The 27,166-nt window shown below is 45.8% G+C and overlaps 1 protein-coding gene across 3 annotated transcripts; it reads right to left on the reverse strand.

The window, feature by feature from the left end:
• Nucleotides 1–3,362: 3,362 nt before the first annotated feature.
• On the reverse strand, nt 3,363–17,907 carry LOC125544603 (ABC transporter G family member 32). 3 transcript variants are annotated; one of them, XM_048708341.1, is made up of 23 exons: nt 17,515–17,907; nt 17,319–17,439; nt 9,405–9,493; nt 9,230–9,314; nt 8,965–9,124; nt 8,811–8,887; nt 8,638–8,691; nt 8,438–8,528; nt 7,979–8,259; nt 7,599–7,880; nt 7,196–7,509; nt 6,889–7,049; nt 6,661–6,764; nt 6,428–6,584; nt 6,082–6,329; nt 5,669–6,001; nt 5,292–5,582; nt 5,118–5,201; nt 4,885–5,018; nt 4,575–4,802; nt 4,313–4,484; nt 3,889–4,143; nt 3,363–3,806 (listed from the first exon to the last, which is right to left on the reverse strand). In XM_048708341.1, exons 1-23 carry the CDS (start codon nt 17,832–17,834, stop codon nt 3,546–3,548), a joined length of 4,302 nt encoding a protein of 1,433 aa, XP_048564298.1. In that variant the 5' UTR covers nt 17,835–17,907; the 3' UTR covers nt 3,363–3,545. The 3 variants fall into 3 exon arrangements, with proteins under 3 accessions (XP_048564298.1, XP_048564297.1, XP_048564299.1); XM_048708340.1 differs by having other exon boundaries at nt 7,979–8,280; XM_048708342.1 differs by lacking the exons at nt 17,319–17,439; nt 17,515–17,907 and adding an exon at nt 9,901–10,919 and having other exon boundaries at nt 7,979–8,280.
• Between the last annotated feature and the right edge of the window lie 9,259 nt (nt 17,908–27,166).

Below are 27,166 nucleotides of genomic sequence, written 5' to 3' on the forward strand. Positions count from 1 at the left end.
GAGATGAGGGAAAAACTTATGCTAGTTCTTTGGAGGGCTTGGCATTTGAGAGATGATGCCGTTCACAACAAAGGTGAAACTACTATACGACATTTTGTGATGTTCTTGAGGAATTATTGTGAGTGTTTATCCAGCCCAAATCTGGTTGTACAGAGTGTTTAGGGGAAGCAAAAGTTGCATGGAGTTAATATGCAGTCTTCTAGCATGCCTTTCCGTGTTGATGTGCTTGGCTGGATTAAGCCGCCCGCGGATCACATAAGGCTGGTCACAATAGTCAAGAACATAGTCTAGTAACTTACACACTTCTCTAGACTATGTTACTACTTCCATAGTGGGTAGAAACATCTATGTAATGTCATGCAATAATGTATTTATTAGTTTATAGATTCATTATTTTTTGGAGTGTATGATGTTCCGGAAACTTAATTAGTTACCACAAGCACCTCTCTCTTCATTAAATATGTGACACATAAGCAAAGTTGTATTGGAATGTGTGATGTTACTTCTAAGTTCCTCCCCATTGTGACCAGCCTAAAGATCAATGTCGATGCTTCTTTCATTGCAGGCAGATGATTGGCTAGAGTAAATAGCATAAAACTACTACTCCCTCCCTCCATTTATATAGCGTCTAATGCGTTTTACAAGACCGCCTTTGACTATTGACAAGATTAATAGTATATGAGATGTATAATGTGAAAATTATATTATTGGAAGCTCCTTTCACATACGAATTTGATGATATGCTTTGTATAAGTTGCATGTCATATATTATTGCTCTAACATTTGGTCAAAGTTGACCTCAAAAAATGCAATAGGCCCTATATAGATGGAAGGAGAGAGTACTTTACAGGCTAGGGTTCCAAAAAAACTACTGATTTTTATTTTTTCTTAGATAACTACCGAGTGGGTCGTCGGCTGTTTCAAAAAAACTCAAAATCTTTGTTGTTACGAAATTAAACATATTTATGACAGGTCGGGCCTGCACCTAAACGGTCCGTCTATTTGACCGTTTGTTTGACCGTTAACTGACATGTGGGTCCCACATGTCAGTGTCTGCAAACTTTTCAAAAACGCCATCAGGCCCCTGCAAACTTTTTAAAAACGCAATTAGGTCCTGGTAAACTTTTAAAAAAAGCAATTGGGTCCCTCCCATGGCCGTGCGCCAACAGCCGCCGTGAGGGTCGCCGGCCAGCCGCCGTGGAGCTCCCTTCCGTCGCGGGCGGCGCGTGGTGCTCCCTTCCGTCGCGACCAGCAGCCATGGCGCCGCCGTGGAGCTTCCTTCCGCACGGGCGCCAGGGGGCAGCACCGCTCACCGGCGATGGCCGTTGCGGCTGGGCGCAGAAGGTGGGCTTGCGGGCGTGGGAAGTGCAGGCCAGGAAGCTCGCGAGGCAGGAGCTCAAGCTCGAGCTTGAGCCTAGTCATGGCAGCCAGCCTCGGGAGCTCGGACCCGAGCGTTGACCACAACAACGGACGGGATTCGAACCGGGAAAGGAGGGCGCGTGGCTGGAGCGCCGGAGCAACCCCATGAGTGCGGCACCACACTCCACGGTCTCTCCTCTACCTGGCATCAGCGCCACCACCGACGCCATGGACGCGGAGCACGGTGGCCTCGCGGGCAGCTCGTGCAGGAGCACCCCGACCTCGCTTCTGCCTCCCGCTAGCGAACGATTCCTGCCTAGCTCGCCTTCTTCCTCGGCTCCGATGGCTCGAGCGTGGCGGTTGAACGGCGGCGGCGTTCATGGCGGCTCGGGCGTGGCGGCCTTGTGAGATGTGCCGCCATCGCTGCAGGCCGAGGCTGGCATCAAGTTGGGGGAAAAGAGGCCACGGTGAGGAGAAGAGGTTTCAGGGAGAGGGGGCAGTAGTGGAGGCGAAGGAGCGGCCGGCCGACGCCAACGAGGTGGAAGGAGGGGCGACCGGCCGGCACTCCATCGATCTCCTGGGGAACAAGATAGGCAGGAGGAGTGAAGAGAACGAGGAAGAGAGCTGACATGTGGACCCCACATGTCAGTTCACGGTCAAACAATCAGTGTTCTTACATGCGGGTCCCAATTGTCATAATCAGGATCAACTGTAAAGCACTAGATGTTTTGGGTTTTTTGAAACAGCCGATCACTCATTTGGTAGTTATCTGAAAAAAATTAAAAACCGGTAGTTTTTTGGAACCTTAACCTGTAAAGTAGTAGTTTTATGCTATTTACTCGATTGGCTACGCTGGGAGCAGTTGGCAGGGATTGTTTTAGTGATATTGTCTTCTTAGCTGGTTGCCATTTGCATGGATGCTCGGATGCAGAGGAAGTTGAAGTCCAGACCCTTTCTTTCGGCCTTAACCAATCTCGTAAACTGAATTTGAATAAAGTACAAATAGAGACCGATTGTATCACTGTCATCAGTGGCGGAACCAGGAAATTTATATCAATGGGGCCGAAGACTGTTAAAACAGGCTGGAAAGGGTCAAGACAATGAAAAATAGGCTTTTAACAGTAGATAATCACTGATTTTTGCATTGTTCATCAATAAATTAGCACTACATCCATATTGTTAAGGGGGCCAGGGCCGGGTCCCCCGTCTCCGTCACTGGCTGTAATGGCCGCTGTGAATGATAGTAATGTTAGCAGGGTCAGCTGGTGGGCTTGTTATGAGAACTCTAAGGGTATGATCAAGGAGTTTGAAGCTTGTTCTGTTTCCAAAGTCCATAGAGAGAGCAATGTGGCTGCGCATGAGCTTGCTGCCTATGCTAGAGTAAATGAGGATTTCTTTCTATTAGCGGATGTGCCACAAGCTTCGAAATATGTAATTGCTTCTGATTGTAACTCAGACAACTCTCCCTTTCCTCAAAAAAAAAAAGATAGATCATTCTCACCGATTCTGATGGGGTGACAGAATTTGGGTTGTGCACCTAAGGTGCTCTTAATCAAGCTCTGCTCTCCCATCTATCCATATTTAGTGCATCCTCCGCCCCATCACTGTTTGAGCTGATGAATTCGCCAAGTCAAATCTCCTCTGAAGAAGACCAAAACGGCGTCTACACCGTCCCCGGCTGAGATCCAAAAAACCTTCGATGGCGTGGATGCTATCTGATGATAATATGAATAAGAGGACTCTTCTGTTATGTGCTGACTGCCGGTTGTCTGGGATGTATGGAGTGATCAACTGTATGTCTGTAGTCCTAAATTTTTGTTGTTGTTTCTTTTAAAATTGCTTGGCATGTACTTCCTCCGTTCCGAATTACTTGTCTTAGATTTGTCTAGATACGGATGTATCTAGACTCATTTTAGTGCTAGATACCTCCGTATCTAGACAAATCGAAGACAAGTAATTCGGAACGGAGGGAGTAGTAATAGCTACTGAACTTGATGGTTTAATTTTAATGAAACCGGGAGGGCTTTGCCCTCTCCTGATAATCTAAAATAGCACTGTGTGATAAGACCTTCTGAAGGATCTTTTGCGCAGAATGGAACAAAAATCTCAAATGGCTACAGTGATCTCCATTAACATCGGGTGCACCCAGTGCAAATACAACCGAATACAGAAAAATGACATCTCCTTCATCTCCTCTGGAAGTTGAACCTCATAATCGCAAAACTGAACATGAAAGCGAAACCCACGGTGAAGGCAACATGAACTACTGCAACAACCCACAACAAGTCACGGTCAAACCCATAGAACTCTGCGATGAACTGGGCCACAGTTTGATCTTTTGTGACGAGTTTCGTTTGAATATCACCAAACTGCGAGGCAACCAATCCGTATAGTGTCCATGCAACTGGGCAAATCCAACTATACCATCTCCACCAAACAGGAATTTTCTGAAGAAAACGATTAAATATGTTGATCAATCTATAATCAGACACGAAAGCAAGTAATATGCAATGATGTAGTAGTACTTACAGGTCGAGGAATAAGATATCCTGAGAAGAGGTTCCACGCATTGTAGACTGCTCCTGAGATGATCGCTGCTACGCTCTCGTTTGGTGTCAGTCCTACCGCCATCATCCCGTAGAAGGTGAAATATAGAAGTGTGAAGTACATGAAGAACAAGTACCAAAAAAACTTGGCAACACTCCACTCAAATCCAATCATCGAATAGACTAGTACACCATATATCACGGTCTGCACGAGGATGTATGGGAATTCAATCGCAACCTACAGAAGGATAAACTAGTATCATTAGACTTTGAGCCTGAACAGACAAAAGAGTGTTGTAGTGTTATGGATAGTTGTACTCAAATGAGGCAGATTCGAAAGAAAATTCCTTTTCATTATGGTCATGTATATAACGTGCAAGTAGATCTGCGAGTATTTGACAAAATACCTGTCCAAATGCATATGGGAAAGCTGAATACATGCCGGCTGCTCTTTCTCTATAAAAAACTGTGCGCTCCACTGCCACCACCGGTTGAACGGTACCGGAGTTTTGGATTCCGAGGTAAAGAACTGCAGCATACATTGATCCCACTGCATTGAACAGATCTTGTTCTCTTCTACTGTACCAAGATAAGAATGTAAAATTTCAGATAAGTATCCGATGTTTGTTAATTAGATAGAAGTTAGGTTATAAATGTTAGAAGATGTACGTTTTTTGTCCCAGGCCCCAAAACATTGTCCCAAACAGTAGTGCAATGATGACAGTGAAGAGAAATCTCATTGCTGTATAAGATGGGTTCCTCCAATATGATAACTTCTGCTTCCATAAGCAAGCTAGGCATTGTGTGAAGAATGATCTAGAGTACTGTGAAGGGAAGTCGAGATCACTGGAATCAGGATGTGGTGTGCTTAGCTCTTCTATAAGTTCCTTGTTCCTTCTGACATTCAAGAAAAATAAAACCGATTAAATTGGAACTAAAATAGACATCATCAATTGAACTTCATAGCAGGATAGCTTACTGGTATAGTTCTGATCTCCTGTAGATTTCGCAGAAGTCAACACCAAGCATCTCCTCTTGGACGATAGATGTCACTTCCAGCATCCATGTTGCTGGGTTATATCCATCTTTTATCTTACTAACGCCTTCAATTCCCTGTACGAGTCAAAAAAGGGATTTTACTTTTGATATTATTTAGCTGGTAATAATTGTAAATTTCTCAGTAATAACAGTTCACTTTACTTCTCTTTTTACCTCGAAGTACTCAATCAATTTTGAGGAGTTATGGCCTAGTGGGCCGACATATATCTCTTCTCCTCCTCTCTTCATTAGGAAAAGCTGTAACCATATATTCAGACAATAGTAAATGCATGAACTATGCTTAATAATTTAACAAAGAATCCAGAATAGGGATCAAGAATTATCAACCTCATCAAATGCTTCAAATATGTCAATACTTGGCTGGTGAATAGTGCAGACAACTGTCCTACCAGTATTTACAGTATTCCTTACCGCCCTCATGACAATTGCGGCTGCCCGAGCATCAAGACCAGATGTTGGTTCATCCATAAAAATGATTGAAGGGTTAGCAACAAGCTCCACAGCAATAGTTAGCCTCTTGCGTTGCTCAGTTGATAGGCCATTAACTCCTGGAAGACCAACAAGTGCACCCCTCAATGAGGTGAGCTCTACAAGCTCCATGACCTCCTCGATAAACATCTGTTGTCAGAGTTCAGTTCTTAAGTTCCAAAATAATTTAAATTAAAAAGACAAGACTAGCTATTGCTTCAATCTAGATAGCTAACCTTTCTTGTGACTAAATCAACTTCCGATGGAAGCCGTAGCCATGCGGAGAACGCGAGTGACTCATAAACGGTTACGTGCGGAGAATGAATATCATTTTGCTCACAGTATCCTGATATACGTGCAAAAGTCTCTTGCTTCTTTGGATAGCCTGAGATGGTGATATCCCCCTCTATGTAACCTCCGGTTTTTCTTCCCGCTAATACATCCATAAGAGTAGTCTTTCCGGCGCCACTCACACCCATCAATGCGGTAAGTACTCCTGGCCTGAAAGAACCACTAACTCCCTTTAGAAGCACCAAACGGTCATCTGTCACTCCTTGTGCCAACATTGCCTGCCAGTGTCGGACAACACAATTTTTTTATAAAGATATATTTGTAATCCGTGCATTAATTACTTAATGAAGAAATATACCTGTGGCATGTCCACTGAGTATTTTACGGCGTTAAAGCTTAGTGACAGTTGCGCAAATGGGAGTACCATTCCCTTCCTTCTTGAACTAGAATCCACGTTGTTGATCGCACAGTTTTGGTTGGTGCTGTCAGACAATTCTAGATTTCTACATTTCTTTTTCTCGGGATCTTCCAAAATTTCCCCAGTTACGTTGGCGTGCTTTTCCTTTATTGCATTTTCAGGCATTGTTGGGTGAGTGTCACCTAATGCTGTCAAAATAAAGCGTATTAACCTTTTTAGGTCACCTATATTTATTATCAAATTGTTGAATTTCTAGATAAAAAAGCAGTGTTCTAAAAATACTTACGATTCAAAACTGAAAGAGCTAGGGTGTATAGCAGATTGAAGAGGAGTGTGTATCCAATCATGGCACCAAATCCAATCCAATACCACTTGGCCTCAGTAAAAATTCCACGAGATTTCAGGACCATAATTCCCATTGTATCATTTTGTCCAGGAAGAATCTATAACATTTGGGCACCATGTCAGAAAAATTACTTCCTAGTGGCTAATTTTATTGCTGGTTAGTTGGGTTCTTACCTTGTTCCAACTATGTCCCAGAAATTCATTTGTTGAAATAGCATTTTGTGCGTACGACAATGGAGATACCCAGTAACCCCAAATCCACCATTTCTTCACATCAGCTGGAGCATATGAAGAAAGATTCATATGAAAATATGTTAAAACAGTTACCACCTAACATCATCTATGCAAGTAGTGGTAGCAACATATGTATTTTTAGTGATCAGAACAAATTTCTTAACTCACGTCTTGCAAGAATAAAGCCACCCAATATTGTAAAAGACGCCAATGCTAAGGGCCCAAAGGTGCTAGACACAACCATGTCTCTTCCAAGTCCAGCAATGAAGCGGAACAGTGAGGATGACATCTGATTGAGTGCAAGGAGCAGCATATACTGCTTAAACAATCTGAGAACAATATATATAATATCAGTGAAACAATCAATTCAATTAAATCCACGCAAATCAAATTTCTATCTAGAGTTTATATTTTGAATGACTGTCTCTCTTCTAGGTTACCCTGAAATGAAGGCATGTGTTCCGGTGCACCTTACCTGCTTACGCTGGGATCAAATCCGATGACATAGTATGTTGTGAAAACATAAACTCCGACCTCAAAAAAAGTTATAGGAATCTGGAGAATCCACGCTGGTATGGTGTAGGCCCATGCAGGGAAAAAAAGAAGGTCCCTCTGCTTGAAGAAAACAGGAAGTTTCGTGGCAGTCATGCCAAGCTCTGAGAAACCATTAAACATGATTGCGTCAATGGCGAAGTATAGTGCCCCCATATATATTGTTCCATAAGTGGGGTCACGGTGCATGTTGGTACGGAAAAATGTACTCATCGCGAGGAATGCCATAAGAGATAGCTGTAATGATGAAAACGTGCAGAATGATGTTAGCGAATCTTCACCATAATTCCTTGCAATGTAAAAATAACTAGAAAATGCAAACTTACTTGAGCAGCTTTAAAAATGAAATAAAATGAGTTCCTCTTCATAAGTAGAAACTCTCTATCCATGGTTGCCTTGAGAAGCTCTATCCTACTGACACCAAATTTTGAGGTAGCAAGAGCAGCAGGGTGGCTCTTGGTCCTGTCAAATGGCTCTAAAAGCTCATTATGAACAAATTGTCCCATGTGGAAGGAATGGAATGAATCAGCAAATTGCTTCACGGGCACGAAATGATATGGCATGTCACTCCTATACCAATATTGCTCTTGATCTTTCCTTGATGTCACCTTTTCAATGCATCCATATGAAGATATACATTAGTAACTTTCATCTTTAAAAATTAGAACGATCAAACGCCATAGCGATTTATAGATGATGCACATACTTCCTGCAAGAAGTCCGCAACACCCTTTCTCTGCGGGCATCTGAAGCCCATTGACTCAAAGAACTCGAGAACGTGTTCACGGGCTCCTTGGTACACAACATACCCATCAGAGAGGAGTATAATATCATCAAATAAGTCATATGTTTCTGGTGCCGGCTGGAGCAAGGAGATGACAGCAGTCCCACCAAGGACGTGGATAGTCTGCCTAATGGAGTTCACAATCTGGTATGTGGTTGAACTGTCCAGCCCAGTAGATATCTCATCCATGAACAGAGCTCTTGCTGGACCAACAAGCATTTCACCTAGCAATTAGAGATTTATAAGAAGCTTAATTCTTGAAGAAGATGATACATATGATTTAAAGCCGTTTTATTATGTCACTAAAAATCTCAAAGTTTTGTGTATATCAACAACACAAAAATCTTATTATATAAAACTTCATTCTACCATTAAGCATACCTGTTGTCACACGCTTCCTTTGTCCACCGGATATACCCCTTAACATGTCATTTCCTACCACTGTGTCAGCACAGATATCCAATCCTAGCACCTGCGGGGTTTTAACAGAGTAGCAGGCAGTGAGCTGATTAAGAAGAAAATATCCCAATAAAAACGATCCTTCTATTTCTAGCATTAAATCTACAACTGGCGTGTTGTACCTTCAGTATATACTCTGTAACAACGTTGTATTCTTGTCCTCCCATTGCTGAGGCCTACATAAGTCGATTAAATACTTAAGTTTGTAGTTACCCCGCTAATAAAAAAGACAATACATATGAGTAATCATCTCCAAATGTTCGTTGTCAGAGCTCTTATGTGAAAACAACCTCACCTTCATATAAACATCGATATCATTATCTGGCTTGATGTTCTCTGTATTTTCCCTTCTTGCTAACTCAGTCAACATTTCTAGAAGAAGTAGAAGAACAAAATTCAACAACCAATTACTTGGTCTCAGTTATACTATTATTCATTCAAGTTCATACCATATCGAGAGCCAACACCTTGGCAGCGTGCTGAAAAGGCCAAGGTCTCTCTTACAGTCATCTCCCCAGTGTGGAGATCATGCTGGCTGATGTACGCAGCTGTTCTTTCGGGGACAAATTCATTCATCTCATAGCCGTTGTAGGAAACCTTACCTGAAACCTGTCCAATAGCAAAAAACACCCAAAATGGATTTATCCATGTTAACTCTACTAGAGTATCCATCTGCAGCTCAAGAAATAAACACTTAACACGCGGTTTGCGAACCTTGAGCTCCTTGTCGAGCTTCCCGGCCAATGCCAAGAGCAATGTGGTCTTGCCGGACCCGGGAGGTCCTAATAGCAAAGTCATCCTACAGAAAAAAAACAAGACCATGTATTGTTAGCGCAGAACCGAGACGGGCAGTTTGGCATTATTCAAAACATAGTGTTAATGGTTTCACCTTCGTGGCTTGATGATCCCACTAACATCATGGAGTATGGTCATCGAATGCTTCCTTCGGGGAAAGATGTGGAGAGCATGCCCGATAGCCTAGAGAAAATCACCACCAAGAGAATACCTTAGCACATACGAAGGTATAAATCTTTGCATATCATGCAATCACATAGGCAAACGAAGAACATTATACATCAAGTTGGCCATGTCCAATATATGCTCTATTAAATGCCATAGAGCCTCGCGGTGGCTATGTGATGATTGTCGCCAGGAATGGTGATTTCAATGATGTCATGATGCCATAGAGGGCGCAGTGGCAGTTGTTGGTCGTTACAGTGAGAGTTATTTACCCAAAACCATCACACTTGGGGCTAGGGTAACAAGTTAGTACCATATTTAAGGTAGGGCACAAGGAACCACCAACTTCGTGCCTAACGACTAACGCAGAGCACTGATTGTCCGATAAGCTCGAGAAAACAGCGAAACTGACAAGTTGGGCCCACCTGTCAGGCTGACGTGGCGTGCTTGCGTGGACAATCTGCTGAGTTGGACGAGGGTCCCACCTGTCAATGACTCAAGGTTTTTTTCTATTGCATTTTTTTTACTTCTTCCTCCTTTTTCTCTGGGCATTTCAACAAACAGGTTATGGCCTTATGGGCGAGGCCCGGAAATGTCGCCTGCTCGCTGCCGGGGTGACGTGCTCTCGGGGTAGACCGGGCTTGGTGCTAGCCTTCGACCGCAGCCACGACCAAGCGAGCCCGTGTCGTCCGCACAGGCGAGGCCGCGCCGGCGGCGCGCCATGGAGCCGGCAGATGCAGCCGCGGCAGGGAGTAGCTCGGGCGGCGCCCATGGTGTTCTTCTGGGGTTGTGGAGGTGACGGTGGTCTCGGGCTGCTCGTGCTCAGCAGGGGCCGCCCTTGTCGAGCGTCGCCGCTGCTAGCGCGCCCGTGGCCAACGGTCCGACGCACGGCCGGAGCAACGGCGAGCTGAGGGGCGGTTCGTGCGGCGGCTGGCGGAGCAGCTCGGCGCGACGCCGCTGCCGCCCGACGCAGACAGCGCAGGGCATCCATGGGAACGCATGCGTCTTCGTCCCTGTGTGCGCAGGGTAGCTTGGTGGACGGCGTCCAGCTCGGCGCAGTGCGTGCTGGGCGGGGACGAACCAGCGCCCATGGTCGACTGGGATTCAAGGCCGTGGACTCGCTGCCGTGAAGCTCCAAGTCATCATCGCCACTGCTGCTCCCAGATTGTAGCTGGCCCAACCACAGGCGGCGAGGTCAGGCTGCTCTCCTTCCACGGCAATACATCGAACAGGTAATGGGGAAGAAGTTAAAATGGGAAGAACATGATCATGTAGTCAATGACAGGAGGGGTCCACATTTCATCTGCCACCTAAGCTGTTCAGATTTTCTTTCCGTGCTTTGTCTTTGCCACCCCAGCCTGACAAGTGGGCCCAACTTGTCAGTTTCGCTGTTTTCACGAGTAAATCAGACAATCGGTGCTTTCTGTTATATGTTAGACGCAAATATGGTGGCTTCTTATGACTTACCTTAAATGTGGTACTAAGTTATTACCTTAGTCTCAAATGTGGTGCTTTTAGATTAAAAAAAAATCTTACAGTGAGTGCGTAGAGGTGACTGGACGAGGAGAGGGGAGGTGGGGGGGGGGGGGGGCTATAGGAATAGAACTATACTAAAAAATATAGAGATGGAAATTTCTTTTGGAGCTCGGGTTCTATGTTATTAGAAAAATAACAACATTATTTTCAAGTTTTTGAAAATTTTGAAACAAACCTACATTTACACATGCATGTATCCTACCAGTGTGTAAAGTTTCATAACGGAATGATTTAACAAAAATCCACAAACTTGTTTTGTTGTGTGTAGCTCCATTAGCGCAAAATGATGCTATTAAGCCCTCCTATCACACATAATAGGCAAAAACTATGATGTACACATCACACACACCTTCAATAAAGTGTGTGCCATATCGAAATATCACACACATTTTAGAAAAAGTGGTCTGTGATGTAGCCAACATCGCACACGGTTATAATAATACAACCGTGTGCGATGCCTTGCACACAATTTTTGTGAAAAATAATAATATGTGCAATGTAGCCTATCATTTCACATGGTTTTAAAAACACACCCATGTGTGATGTCTTGCACATGGTTTTGTAAAGAAACATGTGTGATGTAGTCAGCATCACATAGGTTATAGAAACACAACCATGTGTGATATCTTACACATGGTTTTTGCAGCAAAAAAATATGAGATGTAGCCCACCATTGCACACGGTAAAAACGCAACCACGTGTGATGTCTTATACATGCTTTTTACAAGAAAGGCATGTGTTGATGTAGCCTACTATCGTGCTCAGTTAGAAAAAACGCACCCTTGTATGATGCCTTGCACATATTTTTTCAAGCAATGTACAACCCCATTTTTTAAGTTTTAAGGCGAATTGACATTTGCTTCATTGTATGACTTTGATACCTTTCTATGCTCAACATGCACTATGACATCCTCCATACTGAAATTTGTTATTTTCAGGTCCATTTGTTATTTAAGTCGTTAAGTTGATTTCTAGGCATTTAATAGATGTAACTTAAATATGAACTACAAGTACATGAATAGTGCACAAAAATGATTTGAAAAACATAATTAGGATCTTGTATATTTTTATATGTTATAAAGAAATTTAAAAAATCAAACATGGCAAGAGTCAACCACAAACATTGAGTTTATCGAGAACATGGTCTTAATTCTAGAAAATGTAAATGAAGCATGAAAACTATGAAACTTTGAATGGTGCCATGATATGACCTCAATAGGTTGTGGTAGACATTGAGAAAGTTGTCACAAAATTTTGCATGTAGACAGCTTAGAAATCAAACAATTTGCGAGGAAGAATCATGGCTTCGAGAGAAATATTGTTTAGGTTTGTAGGCAAATTGACATTTGCTTCTTCGTTTTATCTTGCTTTTTTTCTATACTCAACATACATCATAGCAACATTCATGTAAAAATTTAGCATTTTGCAGGATTCATTTGCTATATTTAACTCATTAGGTTGATTTCTAGGCATTTAATGGATATAATTCAAATTTGAACCACAAGTACATGCAACAATGGACATAAATGGTTTGGAGAATCATATTTAGGGTATTTAGTATACTTGTATGCCATAAGAAATTGAATGAAAGTTTAAACATCTTTGTGGCAAGAGTCAACCATAAACATTTAGTTTTATTGGTTTTTTAATTCTAAAAAAATCAACTGAAGTCTAGAAACATGAAACTTGGAATGGTGTCCTGATATAACCTCAATAGGTCATGGGAAAAATTGAGAAGGTTTAACGAAAGTTATGATGTACACTTCTTAGAAGTCAAACCATATAAGAGGAAGAATTGTGGTTTTCAAGAGGAAATGTGTCGGCTTTGAAGGCGAATTGATGTTTGCTTCAGTTTTTGACCTTGAAACTTTGTCTACACTCAACATACACCATAGCATGCTCCATGTTAAAATTTGGTATTTTTCAGGGTTTATTTATTTTATTTAAGTCATCAAGTTGATTTCTAGGTATTCAATGCATAAAATTCAAATCTCAACTATGAGTACATGCAATAGTGCATAAATTAGTTTGAAAAATAATATTGAAGGTATTGATTATACTTGTGTATGCCATATAAAATAAATGAAAAGAAAATTCAAATGTCTTTTTGTCAAGAGTCAACCAAAAACATTGAGTTTATTGTTTTTTAATTCTAAAACATGTAAATGAAGTCTGAAAAACATGAAAGTTGGCAAGGAGTCGCGATATGACCTCAATAGGATGTGGTAAAAAATGGAGAAGAATTCACAAAAGTTGGTGTGTACATTGCTTAGAAACCAAACCATTTGGGAGGAAGAATCGCGGTTCCGATAGCAAATGCGTCAGGTTTGAAGGTGAATTTACATGTGCTTCGTTGTCTGACCTTGACACTTTTCATACACTTAACATACACCATATCATTGTCCATGTTAAAAGTTGACATTTTTCAGTCTTCATTTGCTATTTTTAGTCATTAAGTCGATTTCTAGGCTTTTAATGTATATAATTCAAATTTTAACTATGAGTACATGCAATAGTGCACAAAAATGATTTTAAAATCATATTTAGGGTATTGATTATAATTGTATTCAATATATAAGAAATGAAAAGAAATTTCAAACTACTATGTGCGAAGAGTCGACCACAAACGCTGAGTTTGTTGGTATTTTAATTCTAAATAATGCAAATGAAGTATAAATAACATGAAACTTGGCATGGTGTGATGATATGACCTCAATAGGGTGTGGTAAAAGGTTGAGATAATTTCACATAAGTTGGTGTGTATACTACTTAGAAACCGAACCATCTTCCCAGAAGAATCATGGTTTATAGAGGAAATGCGTTTGGTTTGAAGGTGAATTGACATTTGTTTTATCATTTGATCTGGAAACTTTTTCTACACTGGACATACATCCTAACATACTCCATGCTCAAATTTATCATTTTTAGGGTTCATTTGCTACATCTAAGTCATTAATTTGATTTGTAGGCATTTAATTGGATATTTGTTTTACCATTCAGTTTGTAATATCATGTGCGATGGGCTCTTTTTAGCGTGTGCATCTGCACTAGTGCTCACAACACATGTGGAATACATCCACCATGAAACTTTACACACATGTTGAATACATCCATATGCATGTGTGATTTTTTTAGAACTTTGTAAAACTTTTAAATATGATTTTTTTTCATAGAAAGAGCTTCATGGAGCTCGAGCTCTAAAGCGTCTTACTCCCAGCATTGTGACCTTTTTCAGTTGGACTATCGCGAAAATTCTATATAACTAGTAAGTCATCCCTTTTTTCAACAAATGCAAGACTGGTACACAATCATCTTCATCAATTATATGGAAATCACTTGGGCTAGAAGATATCATTGACTCTGCCCTTCTCACATATCGCTCGGGTTCAGTGGGATTGGAAGAACTACTCAGGAGTCCGATGAAGAAATCTCCAGTTTTTGGTCAACTCGGGCTCCAAGAAACCATTGCTGTGGGAGCATGGTACATATGGTGGGAACATCGTGAAGATGTCAAGGGTCAGATGGTTAAAACTGCAGCTATTACTTCATTTGCAATACAAGCTATTACTACAAACCATGCAGTTCGGTCGAACACAGCAAGGCCTGAGGTAAGATGGCAACGTCCAGCTCCAGGCTACTATAAATTGAATGTTGATGCCTCTTTCTTTGAGGATGGAAGCGGAGCTGCTGCGGCTGTCTTGCGGAACCATAGAGAGGAAGCTATAGCAGGGATTTCGGAGTTGATTGATAACACACTTGACGCACCCGCTGAAGCCAGAGCCTACGGATGGGTCTGCAGATGATTGATGGAATTGGATGTCGCAGTGTCCAAGTGGAGACAAACTGCATTGAACTTGTGCAAGCATGCAACGGGGAGACTGAAATTCTGAGCCCATATTCAGCTATACTTGCTGATTGTTTTCACCTGGCTCATGGGGTCCCGGATATATCCTTTAGACATTGTCCCAGAGAGGCAAATAGAGTTGCACAGAAAAAAGGAGCAAAGGCTTCTGCAGAATTTCTCCTTGTGGTACTTAGAGCCCCCCCCCCCCGCGGCTCCCGTGTCGCCCCCCGCGGGCGACCTAGGGGCGACTAGGGTTTCCCCCCGGCACCGCCACCCCCTCCAGCATCCCCTCCCCTTGTGCCACCTGAGGGACGCCCGGCAAGCCGCGGAGGCTGCCGATGAAGGTGGCGGCGAGGTCCCTCGTCGCTTCGTTCCCCTCGCGAAGGACCACGGACTCCGGGGCGGCGGCCCCGGTCGGCAAGGCGGCGCGGCCTCTGCGACAGGCGGCGTGCGCGGGATGTGGCGGCCGGCCTCCTCGGCTGCTCGGGCGGCGTGGAGCCGGTGGGGGGTGGTCGTGGTCGTGGCGCGGATTTCTTCCGATCCAGATCTGAAGGTCGGGCTGTTTTCTCCTCCTCTGCTCACTCCTCCCCTCCGGCTGTCCGCTCTGCAGCGTTGGCTGTCAGTTCCGGTGTTGGCGGTGTGCTGGTGGCATAGTCTGAGTCCGGGGGAAACCCTTGGGAGGCTCTCCAACCACGGCGGTGATGGCGCGTGCGCGCATCGCCTTTCTCCTTCGAGGCACCGCTGAGGACTCCCCTATCCATCCCCGTCCCAGATTCCGGGTGAAAACCCAAAACTCGTCTCGGGTTGGGTGGTGGCGGCGCCCTGCGCGTCGTTCCCTCCTTGGAGGCGCCGCCTTGGGTCGTCTGGTTCTCCGGGTGAGTGGCGCCGAGGTAGGAGAGCGCCCGTCGGCTGCGAGTCCAAGCAGAGGCTTCTCCAAGCTTCACCCTTGGGTCTTTGCAGCTGGTTTCTTCAACAATCCCCCCAACGGCTTTCCTTCTGTTCTCGATGCCCGGGCGGGTGGCAGTGCAGCTAGTGGTGTGAGCCTACGTCACGGTGAGATCCGTGAGCTATGCTTGTTCTGGGTTACGACCGGCACATGTCCGTGCTCTCGGGTGAGCGCACAACGACCCGACGGTGCGGCGCCTTCGAGCCTAGGCGAGAAGATTGGGGTCTTCTTCGGCGTTGGAAGACAGGTTGCGGGGTCCCAATCCTATGATCCGGCTGCTCTCAGTGCTTGCAGGCCTTGGGCTGATCCACGAGGTTACTCTGCTTTCCTGCTCTTGGTGTCGATGTGCAGCAGGCTTCGACATTACTTGCAGATCTTTCATGTCCCTTCCTTTGTGTGCAGTAGTGTGCGTTGCGTTGTAAGCTGCTCAGTCAGCTCCCTTTTATCTTTCGGTCGCTCTTTCTTGGTGGCCTTGTGTAATCCTGGCCGGTTGATGGCTTTGTTAATTCAAAGTCGGGCTCCCCTTGAGTCTTCGTTCTAAAAAATAGAGTTGCACATTTCTTAGCTAGGCGCTGCTATGATTCTAAGATTCGTGAAGAGTGGGTAGATGAGATGCTCTCCTTCCTTTTACCACATGTATTCTTTGATGTAACTCTTCCCCAAGTTAAATAAAATGCCAACAGACCTTTCCCTAAAAAAAAACTTCATCAATTATATTTTTAAACTTTTTAATCAATAAAACATTCCACCAAATCCAAATAGTCACAAGGCACTATAATGTGCAACCACCTTCCATTTATTGGTAGGCAGTACACACAAGATTGCCACATCATCGTCACAATTTTTATTTTTAATGATTTTAGCAACATATCACCCACTGAAGCAAGAAGGTCACAATAACTATACCTTGCAGCCGCTCTACATTTACTGTTACGTCTTCATATACGGCGCGCGGGGATGTGGATGATTTACTGTTCTCAGAAATTATAATTTTGTTATTAATAAATGGATTGCTACAAACTCTTGCAACAGGAACTTTATTCGATCCACGAGCCCAAGAAACAAAATACAGAATATCCTACCATTTGTTGTACCACAATTCAAGTTAACTGATCACAATTCAAATTCAGTACCTTCTCCGATCCATGTTAATTGTCGCAGCTCTAGTACAACTTGTACTAAAGTTGCATCAAGGCTACGACAACTAATATGAATCACGAAACAAAACAGAGGATATCCTGCCATTTGTTGTACCATTAATCTAACGTTGACCGATCACGAGTTAAATTCAGTACTTTTCTTTTGCTTCTGAACTTATGCCTCTTTTTAGCTATATATAAGTATTGAGTTTGGACTTGCGATGTTGAATGTATCACGTACCAATATGGTCAATTTCTTTTCAAGATTTGTCATGACTTTTCTAGTGAAACGCTGATGCATAGAAAGAAGTACAGTATATATGGAACCCACCAAGCGCGAGAGCGAGAGCGAGACTGTATAAGTTGTTGGACGTTTACCTCCATCGTGTTCCTGACGGAGTTGACGAGCGTGGGCAGGGCCCGGTTGCCGACGAGCACCTCCGCCTCCACCTCCAGCTTCTCGAACCGCACCTCGATAGTCGGGTAATCTATCCCCACCCTGCACAGAAGCACGTAGTAAGTACAGTAGATATAGCTAGTGTGCGTACGCACCCCGCGTGAGCTCGTGACGAACCTGTCCATGCGGTCCTTGAGCTTGAGGAGGAAGCGCTCGTGATCGTCGTCGGCGGCGCGGACGAGGCGGTCGATGAGCGCGCGGCTCTCGCGGGCGCCGAGCCTGCCGACGTCCACGTCGATCTTCTCGCCCGTCTCCGCCTGCAGGATGCCACGCCGCACGCGGTCGTACGTGGGCAGCCGCTCCAGCGCCGCCCACCGCAGAGCCTCCTCGTCCTCCTCCTCGTCCTGGAAGCGCGACGACGACCGCGAGAACACGTCATCGCTGCTTCGCCAACTGTCCCGGCGCAGGCTCGCGATCTTATGGATCTCCCTCGACATACCGGCTATCCTCTTCTTGCTTCTCTACACTGACTGCAGCTACACACTCTAGTCCTGTTTCTATCTCAGCCAGCTCTGGAGATATATATCTGCGCCTGCATCAGAAGTTGCAATATATATATAGACGCAGACGCAGGCGACGGAAGTAGATATGTTCTCCGCATGCGTTCAATTTTGACATGGACGCGTGCGCAAGACGAAGGTTCCGTGCGCATACACCATAAGAACGTATGGGGACGGGCGTCCGTCGTCTAACCTCTGAAGCATGCATCCATGTCTGGCTGCTAGTTGATGCGCACTTTGGCCGCTGACTCCGTCTGCTCTGTTTTCTCGAGGTCGAGGATCGTTTTCCTTCCATTTTACCGAGTCCGAAGCCACGACAGCGCGCGCAAGGGCACCAGAGTGAGAACCATTTACCATCTTCCTGCTGACCGCTCGACCGCCGTAAAATCGACGATGTGTGAATCTTCCAAAACAGAATTATATATGGACGACCATGCGTGACGTCGCTCGCAGGGAGTTGATATATGTCTTCCACGAGTTCCTTCCGAGGAAGTTACAAACCCTCTGGTCTTCGGATCAGACCAATACCATAGTTACAAACACTTTTAAGTCGGAGGAGACTCACCAGATCGCCTTCTCGAGCCTCTCCTTAGGCGAAAGTTTTACCCGCTTATCAGAGTTTTTCTTTCTTTTTGAACTCTGAACCGTAGAACTATTGTTCTACGGTAATTTCATTAATATAAAATAAATATATACAAAAACAAAAGGCAAAAAAAGCCCTTGGGCTCATCCAACATCAGTTCTAGGAAACATCATAAAGTTAGATATAATTGTAGAATTGTATTGAATAATTGTTGGTGTAATATTGTGCCGGTACAAGAAGTATATATAAGAGCTAAGCCGCACTTGACTTAGTCTTATTACAAACTGAGTAGGAGTCATAATCCTAATACAAGTTGTATTCTAACATCCCCGCATTGTCAACGGTACGCTCGACGACGTTGAGACTGAAACGAATGTCTTGAAACGGAGTAGTCGCCAGGCCTTTAGTAAAGATATCAGCAAATTGAGCAGAAGTAGGCACGTGGAGAACGCGAACTTGACCGAGAGCCACCTTCTCTCGAACAAAATGAATGTCGATCTCAATATGCTTGGTGTGACGGTGTTGAACCGGATTCCCTAACATGTAGACAGCTGAAATATTATCACAGTAAACAATGGTAGCTTGCTCAATAGGACGGTGTAGCTCCGGCACAACTAGCGCAACCAAGCCGTATCAGCAACTGCATGAGCCACAACGCGGTACTCAGCTTCAGCAGACGAGCGGGAGACCGTAACCTGCCTTTTTGAAGACCAAGAAACCAAATTGTTATCAAGAAAAACACAAAATCCGGATGTGGACCTACGAGTATCTGGACAACCAGCCCAGTCTGCATCAGAGTAAGCTGTCAAGGAGGTGGGAGATGATTTGTTGATATGAAGACCTAAGTCTAGTGTGCCTTTGAGATACCGAAGAATACGTTTGACATGATTGTAGTGTGGAATACGAGGATCATGCATGTATAAACAAGCTTGTTGGACAGCAAAAGAAATTTCAGGACGAGTGAGAGTGAGATACTGAAGTACACTGGTAAGACTACGATAAAGAGAAGGGTCAGAGAAAGTATCACTGTCGGCAGAGAGTTTGGAACCTGTATCAACAGGGGTACGGGAAGTTTGACAATCAAGCATACCAGCACGAGAAAGAAGATCCAGAGTGTACTAACGTGGAGACAAGAAAAGACTAGAGGAGTCACGGATAACAACAATACCTAAGAAGTGGTGAAGACGACCTAAATCTGTCATAGAGAATTCGTGGCAAAGAAGAGAGATAATATGATCTAAAAATTGTTGTGAGGAAGCTGTGAGGATAATATCATCAACATATAAAAGAAAGTAAGCAGTGTTGTTGTTTTTGTGATGAAAGGTGAACAGTGAAGTGTCTGAACGGGAAGGGATAAAACCGATGGTTTGAGCATAAGTAGAAAAGCGTTGGAACCAGGCACATGGTGCTTGTTTAAGACCGTAAAGAGATTTTTTGAAGAAGACAAACATGATTAGGATATGAGGAATGTTCGAAGCCAAGAGGTTGTTGACAATAAACTGTTTCTTGAAGAGAGACATGAAAAAAAGCATTTTGACATCTAGTTGATGAATTGGCCAGGAAGAAGAGACGGCGATACTAAGGACAGTGCGAATAGTGCTGGGCTTGACAACTGGAGAGAAAGTCTCATCATAATCGATTCCATGTTGCTGAGAGTAACCACGACATACCCATCGAGCCTTATAACATGCAAGACTCCCATTAGAATTAAATTTATGGCGAAAAAACCTATTTGCCCGAAACGATATTTGTATTGAAAGGACGAGGAACTAACTGCCACGTGTTATTCTGCAGAAGGGCATCATATTCACTTTCATAGCTGTGACCCAATTATGATCTAGGAGAGCTAATTTGTAAGATTTGAGTAGAGAGGAAGGAGATAGAGATGCATGAAGATTGAGACGATCTTTTGTGGTAAACGAAACCCGGACTTGGCACGTGTGCGCATGGTATGATCATTAGTCGGAGCTGGAACGGAAATAGCATGAGCAGGAGGGGTGGGAAAAGATGTGGTGGACACGTCCGGCACAGCGGAGGAAGCGGGCGCAGGAGATGGCGGTGAAGGCTGCGGTGGCAGTGTTGGGGATCATTGCAGAAATTAAAAAAAATTCTACGCATCACCAAGATCAATCTATGGAGTTTACTAGCAACGAGAGGGGAGTGCATATTCATACCTTTGAAGATCGCGACGCGGAAGCGTTACAAGAATGCGGATGAAGGAGTCGTACTCGTAGCGATTCAGATCATGGTTGATTCTGATCTAAGCGCCGAACGACGGCGCCTCCGCGTTCAACACACGTACAGCCCGGGGACGTCTCCTCCTTCTTGATCCAGCAAGGGGAAGGAGAAGTTGAGGGAGAGCTCCGGCAACACGACGACGTGGTGGCAGTGGAGCTCGTGGTTCTCTGGTAGAGCTTCGCTAAGCGCTACGGAGGAGGAGAAGGTGTAGGAAGGGGGGAGGGCTGCGCCAGGAGAAAGGGATGCGGTTGCCCTCCCACCCCCCACTATTTATAGGGGGAAGGGGAGAGGGGGCCGCCCCCCTAGATCCATCTAGGGGGGCGGCGGCCCCTCGGGGGGGGGGGGGGGCCCCCTTAGGGTTTCCAACTAGGGGGGCAGCGCCCCCTAGGGTTTCCAACCCTAGGCGCCTTGGGCCCTTGGGGGGCGCACCAGCCCACTAAGGGGCTGGTTCCCACCCAACCACATCCCATTAGGTCCTTTGGGGCAGGTGGACCCTCCCGGTGGACCCTCGGAACCCCTTCGGTGGTCCCGGTACAATACCGATAAACCCCGAAACCTTTCCGGTGACTGAAACTGGGCTTCCCATATATAAATCTTCACCTCCGGACCATTTCAGAACTCTTCATGACATCCGGGATCTCATACGGGACTCCGAACAACTTTCGGTAACCACATACAATTCCCATTACAACTCTAGCGTCACCGAACCTTAAGTGTGTAGACCCTACGGGTTCGGGAACTATGCAGACATGACCAAGACATCTCTCCGGCCAATAACAAACAACGGGATCTGGATACCCATGTTGGCTCCCACATGTTCCACGATGATCTCATCGGATGAACCACGATGTCAAGGATTCAATCAATCCCATATACGATTCCCTTTGTCTACCGGTATAGCACTTGCCCGAGATTTGATCGTCGGTATACCGATACCTTGTTCAATCTCGTTATGACAAGTCTCTTTACTCGTTCCGTAACACATCATCCCGTGACCAACCCCTTAGTCACATTGAGCTCATTACGATGATGCCTTACCGAGTGGGCCCAGAGATACCTCTCCATCATACGGAGTGACAAATCCCAGTCTCGATTCGTGCCAACTCAACAGATACTTTCGGGCATACCCGTAGTGTACCTTTATAGCCACCCAGTTACGTTGTGACGTTTGGCACACCCAAAGTACCCTTACTGTGACGCCCTCGATTCAATCGTACACTAATCATACATGCAAATGTGTACGATCAAGATCAAGGACTCACGGGAAGATATCACAACACAACTCTAGACACAACATAAAATAATACAAGCTTTATATTACAAGCCAGGGGCCTCGAGGGCTCGAATACATAAGCTTGAATACACAAGAGTCAGCGGAAGCAACAATATCTGAGTACAAACATAGGTTAGACAAGATTGCCTTAAGAAGGCTAGCACAAAAGCAACAATGATCGAAAAGGCAAGGCCTCCTGCCTGGGAGCCTCCTAACTACTCCTAGTCGTCGGGGGTCTTCACGTAGTAGTAGGCATCCTCCGGGTAGTAGTAGTCATCGGTGGCGTCGTCTGGCTCCTGGGCTCCATCATCTGGTCACAACAATCGGGTATGGGGGAAAAGACGTAGCAAAGCAACCATGAGTACTCATCCAAAGTACTCGCAAGACTTACATCAGATCTAAACTAAGTATGCATCTGTATCAAAGGAATGGGTTGTATCTGTGGACTAAACTGCAGAATGCCAGAAGGGAAGGGGAAAGCCTAGCCTATCGAAGACTAGCATCTTCTGGAAACCACCATCTTGCAGCAACAGGAGGGAGTAGAGTAACATAAGGTAAAGTAGCAGTAGAGTTATCAACCTCGGCCAGAGATCCTTTCTCGACTCCCTGCGAGAAAAAAATCCCAGAGCCATACTATCCAGTTATCATCTCATATCCAAGTCTCATCATCATCCAGTTCTCATCACAAGTATCCAGTTCTAGTTGTATCGATCGGGATACAACTCCAAGTGTCCGTTACCGTAGGACAGGCTATCGATAGATGTTTTCTTCCCTGCAGGGGTGCACCAACTTACCCACCACGCTCGATTAACTCCGGCCGGACACACTTTCCTGGGTCATGCCCAGCCTCGGCCAAACAATACGCCGCAACCCGACCTAGCCTTAATAGAGAGGCCAGCACGCCGGACTAATCCTATGCCCCCAGGGGTCATGAGCCATCTCCCCGGGAACTCCTGCACGTTGCGTGGGCGGCTGGTGAGCAGACCTAGCTACCTCCTTCAACAAGGTAGGTGAGGGAGTCTTGGATTAGGGGGTGTTCGGGTAGCCGGACTATACCTTCAGCCGGACTCCTGGACTATGAAGATACAAGATTGAAGACTTCGTCCCGTGTCCGGATGGGACTTTCCTTGGCGTGGAAGGCAAGCTTGGCGATGCGGATATTCAAGATCTCCTACCATTGTAACCGACTCTGTGTAACCCTAAACCTATCCGGTGTCTATATAAACCGGAGGGTTGTAGTCCGTAGGCAATCAACTCCATATACAACAATCATACCATAGGCTAGCTTCTAGGGTTTAGCCTCCTTGATCTCATGGTAGATCTACTCTTGTACTACCCATATCATCAATATTAATCAAGCAGGACGTAGGGTTTTTCCTCCATCAAGAGGGCCCGAACCTGGGTAAAACATCGTGTTCCCTGCCTCCTGTTACCATCCGGCCTAGACGCATAGTTCGGGACCCACTACCCGAGATCCGCCGGTTTTGACACCGACATTGGTGCTTTCATTGAGAGTTCCTCTGTGTCGTCGCCTTTAGGCCCGATGGCTCCTTTGATCATCAACAACGATGCCGTCCAGGGTGAGACTTTTCTCCCCGGACAGACCTTCGTCTTCGGCGGCCTCGCTCTGCGGGCCAATTCGCTCGGCCACCTGGAGCAGATCGAAAGCTACGCCCATGGCCATCAAGTCAGGTTTGGAAGCTTAAACTACACGGCTGACATCCACGGAGACTTGATCTTTGACGGGTTCGAGCCACAGCCAAGCGCGCTGCACTATCTCGAGGGGCATGATCTAGCTCTGCCCCCGGACAGTGTCCTGGAGGCCGCACACGCATCGGTTCCGACCCCAAACTCGGAGCCTATTGCGCCAATCAAGGATGAGCGGTTGGACGTCACCTCAGGGGCTGCGATCCCAAAAGCGATCGAGCCGAACGCTAGCCCCGCACTCTGCACGGCCCATGACTCCGAGGATCCGGACTCCTTTCCGAACTCCGAACCCCCCACGCCCCTGCCGATCGAATCCGATTGGGCGCCAATAATGGAGTTCACCGCCGCAGACATCTTTCAGCACTCGCCTTTTGGCGATATCCTGAACTCTCTCAAGTCTCTCTCTTTATCAGGAGAGCCCTGGCCGAACTACGGTCAGCGAGGATGGGATACAGACGATGAAGAAATTCAAAGCCCACCCACCACCCACTTGGTAGCCACTGTCGACAATTTAAACGACGTGCTCAACTTCGACTCCGGAGACATCGACAGCATGGATGACGATCCAGGAGATACCGATGAACCAACGCCCATAGGGCATTGGACAGCCACCTCATCTCACGATGTGTACATGGTGGACACCCCTAAAGGAAGCGACAACGAGGAAAAAGGGGATGGGACGGGAGATCGACCCCCCGAAAAGCAATCAAAGCGTCGGCGTAAACGCCGACCCAAGCCCCGCCTCGACAAAAACCCAGCCATAGAGCAGGACGAGCCGGTAGACGACGAGCAGGCCTTAGAGCAACCGTCCGAACAGGGCAACACGGATAGAGAAACCGAACATCCCTCCTCCGGCGAAAACGGCATTCCGGACGACCTCACGCTGGATAAACCTATGGAGCAGAAGAATCTCCACGAGAGGCTTGTTGCAACTGCACGCAGCCTAAAAAAGCAGAAGCGGAAGCTAAAAACAGCGGAAGATGCACTCCGGATTAGATGGAGCAAAGTAATCAATACCGCAGATAAATACGGCGACAGTCGCCGCACTAAAAGCTATCCGAAAAGAAAGCTACTGCCTGAATTCGACGAAGAGGCCCTAGAGCCCTCGCATTCAAAAAATGAGAAAGCCACACGGTCGGATAGACGACCCCATAAAGTGGCAAGCGGCGCCGTACCTAAATCGGCATGCGACCCACTTAAGGATTCGCATCATGGCCCAGTCAGGTCCATTTATGGTCCAAGAAAGCAAGCTCTCGTAAGCAACGCTATGAAGCCATCATCAAAATTCGGCACACCCAAATACAGGGGCGCCGCACACCCCCTATGTTTCACCGATGAGGTCCTGGACTATGAATTTCCAAAGGGATTCAAACCCGTAAACATAGAGGCATATGATGGAACAACAGACCCTGGAGTTTGGATCGAGGATTATATCCTCCACATACACATGGCTAGAGGAGATGATCTCCACGCCATAAAATATTTACCCCTTAAGCTTAAAGGGCCAGCCCGGCATTGGCTTAAAAGCCTTCCCGAAAACACAATTGGAAGCTAGGAAGAGCTCGAGGATGCTTTCTGAGCAAACTTTCAAGGGACCTATGTCCGCCCTCCGGATGCAGATGATCTCAGTCACATAACTCAACAATCCGGAGAATTAGCTCGGCAGTTCTAGAATAGATTCCTCACTAAAAAGAATCAGATAGTCGACTGTCCGAATGCCGAAGCCTTAGCAGCTTTCAGGCATAACGTCCGAGACGAATGGCTCACCAGACACCTCGGCCAAGAAAAGCCAAGAACAATGGCCGCACTAACAAGCCTCATGACCCGCTTTTGTGCAGGGGAGGACAGCTGGTTGGCAAGGTGCAGCCCCAGCGACCCAAGTACATCCGAAACTAGGGATGGAAACGGAAAGCCGCGACGCAACAAGGACCATCGCTGGACTAAGGACAAAAGTCCGAAGAGCACGACAGTCAATGCCGGATTCAAAGGCTCACGACAAAATCAGGAAAAATCGCCCCCCCAGGATAACAGGGACGATCCATCCAACCTAAATAAAATCCTGGACAGGATATGTCAGATATACAGTACTCCCGGGAAGCCTACTAACCATACCCACAAAGACTGTTGGGTTTTCAAACAATCCGGCAGACTCAATGCCGAACACAAGGGGCTCGACATACCAAGCGAAGACAAGGACAAACCCCAAAAGCAGAGCACCAGGAAACAAAAGAACTTTCCACAAGAAGTAAAAACAGTGAACTCACTTCACATAACAAAACGTGCGGCGCCCGTAAAGGCACGCACCACACGGCCCATCCCCAAAGGGTCCTGCCACTGGTTGTCAAAATCGATCATCTTCGATCAGCTAGATTATTCTAGAAATTTCAAGAATGTAGGTTGGACTGCCTTGATACTCGATCCAATAATTGGCGGACTCCAGTTTTCAAATGTCCTTATGGACGGCGGCAGTGGACTAAACCTGATGTATCAGGATACAATCCAGCACATGGGGATAAACCCAGCAAGAATCCGCCGCAGCAAAACCTCCTTTCAAGGGGTAATACCTGGTCCGGACACCCATTGTATGGGTTTCCTCCGGCTCGAAGTCATATTCGGCTCTGCCGATAACCTCCGCCGCGAAAAGCTGACCTTCCATATCATCCCGTTCTCAAGTCGCTATCAAGCACTACTGGGACGCGAAGCTTTCGCTCGCTTTAACGCAATACCGCATTATGCATCTCTTACGCTTAAGATGCCCGGTCCACGAGGCATCATCTCTTTGAAGGGGAAGCACTAAAGTGCGCCTCCCCAAGCGGAGGACTGTGCGGCCGCTTTGACAGCCCCACAGCAAAATGGCCTCACCGGCCAAAAAACTTAGAAATAGGTCATTCAAGACCACGAACGCGGATAAACGAGTTCGACGCAAAATCATCATTGATGTAGGCCTAAAAGCCATATACCCCCGCACTAGGGGCTCCACGCATATACAATAAGAGACAATAAAGCTCAATCTTATATATTTTACTTTTTACTTTGTTTATTTTCAACTTTTTCGGCACGACCCGTTTTCAACTCAGTTCCTCTCTTTTACAGATGAACGTCGTGCGGCGCCCGTCTAGGATACGGCACAACGGAGACACATGCGCAGACGTGCAGTAGGGACCCGTCCTAAAGGATTCTTTTCAGATTAAGACCCTGCGTAAACCTTTTTTACTGTCTCTTGTTGCTATACATCCCCTGGTTTTTTCTGATATAACCAAGGAGGAGGCTGGCGTCTTGGCATGTGTCCACGTTAGAATTTTTGCATGTACCTGGACACTAGGGGCTTTTTTAATAAAGAGTGTTGTTTCGCCCGCACTCATAAAGACCGAACACCTTAGGGAGTGTTCGGTGTCACGAGTTTTGGCATTATATGCATCGGCTCCGAATCATATCTTTGGTCAAATGTTGGGTTGCCCGGCTCCTGAG

Source organism: Triticum urartu, chromosome 3 (genome assembly GCF_003073215.2).
Source record: "Triticum urartu cultivar G1812 chromosome 3, Tu2.1, whole genome shotgun sequence".
Lineage (NCBI taxonomy): Eukaryota > Viridiplantae > Streptophyta > Magnoliopsida > Poales > Poaceae > Triticum > Triticum urartu.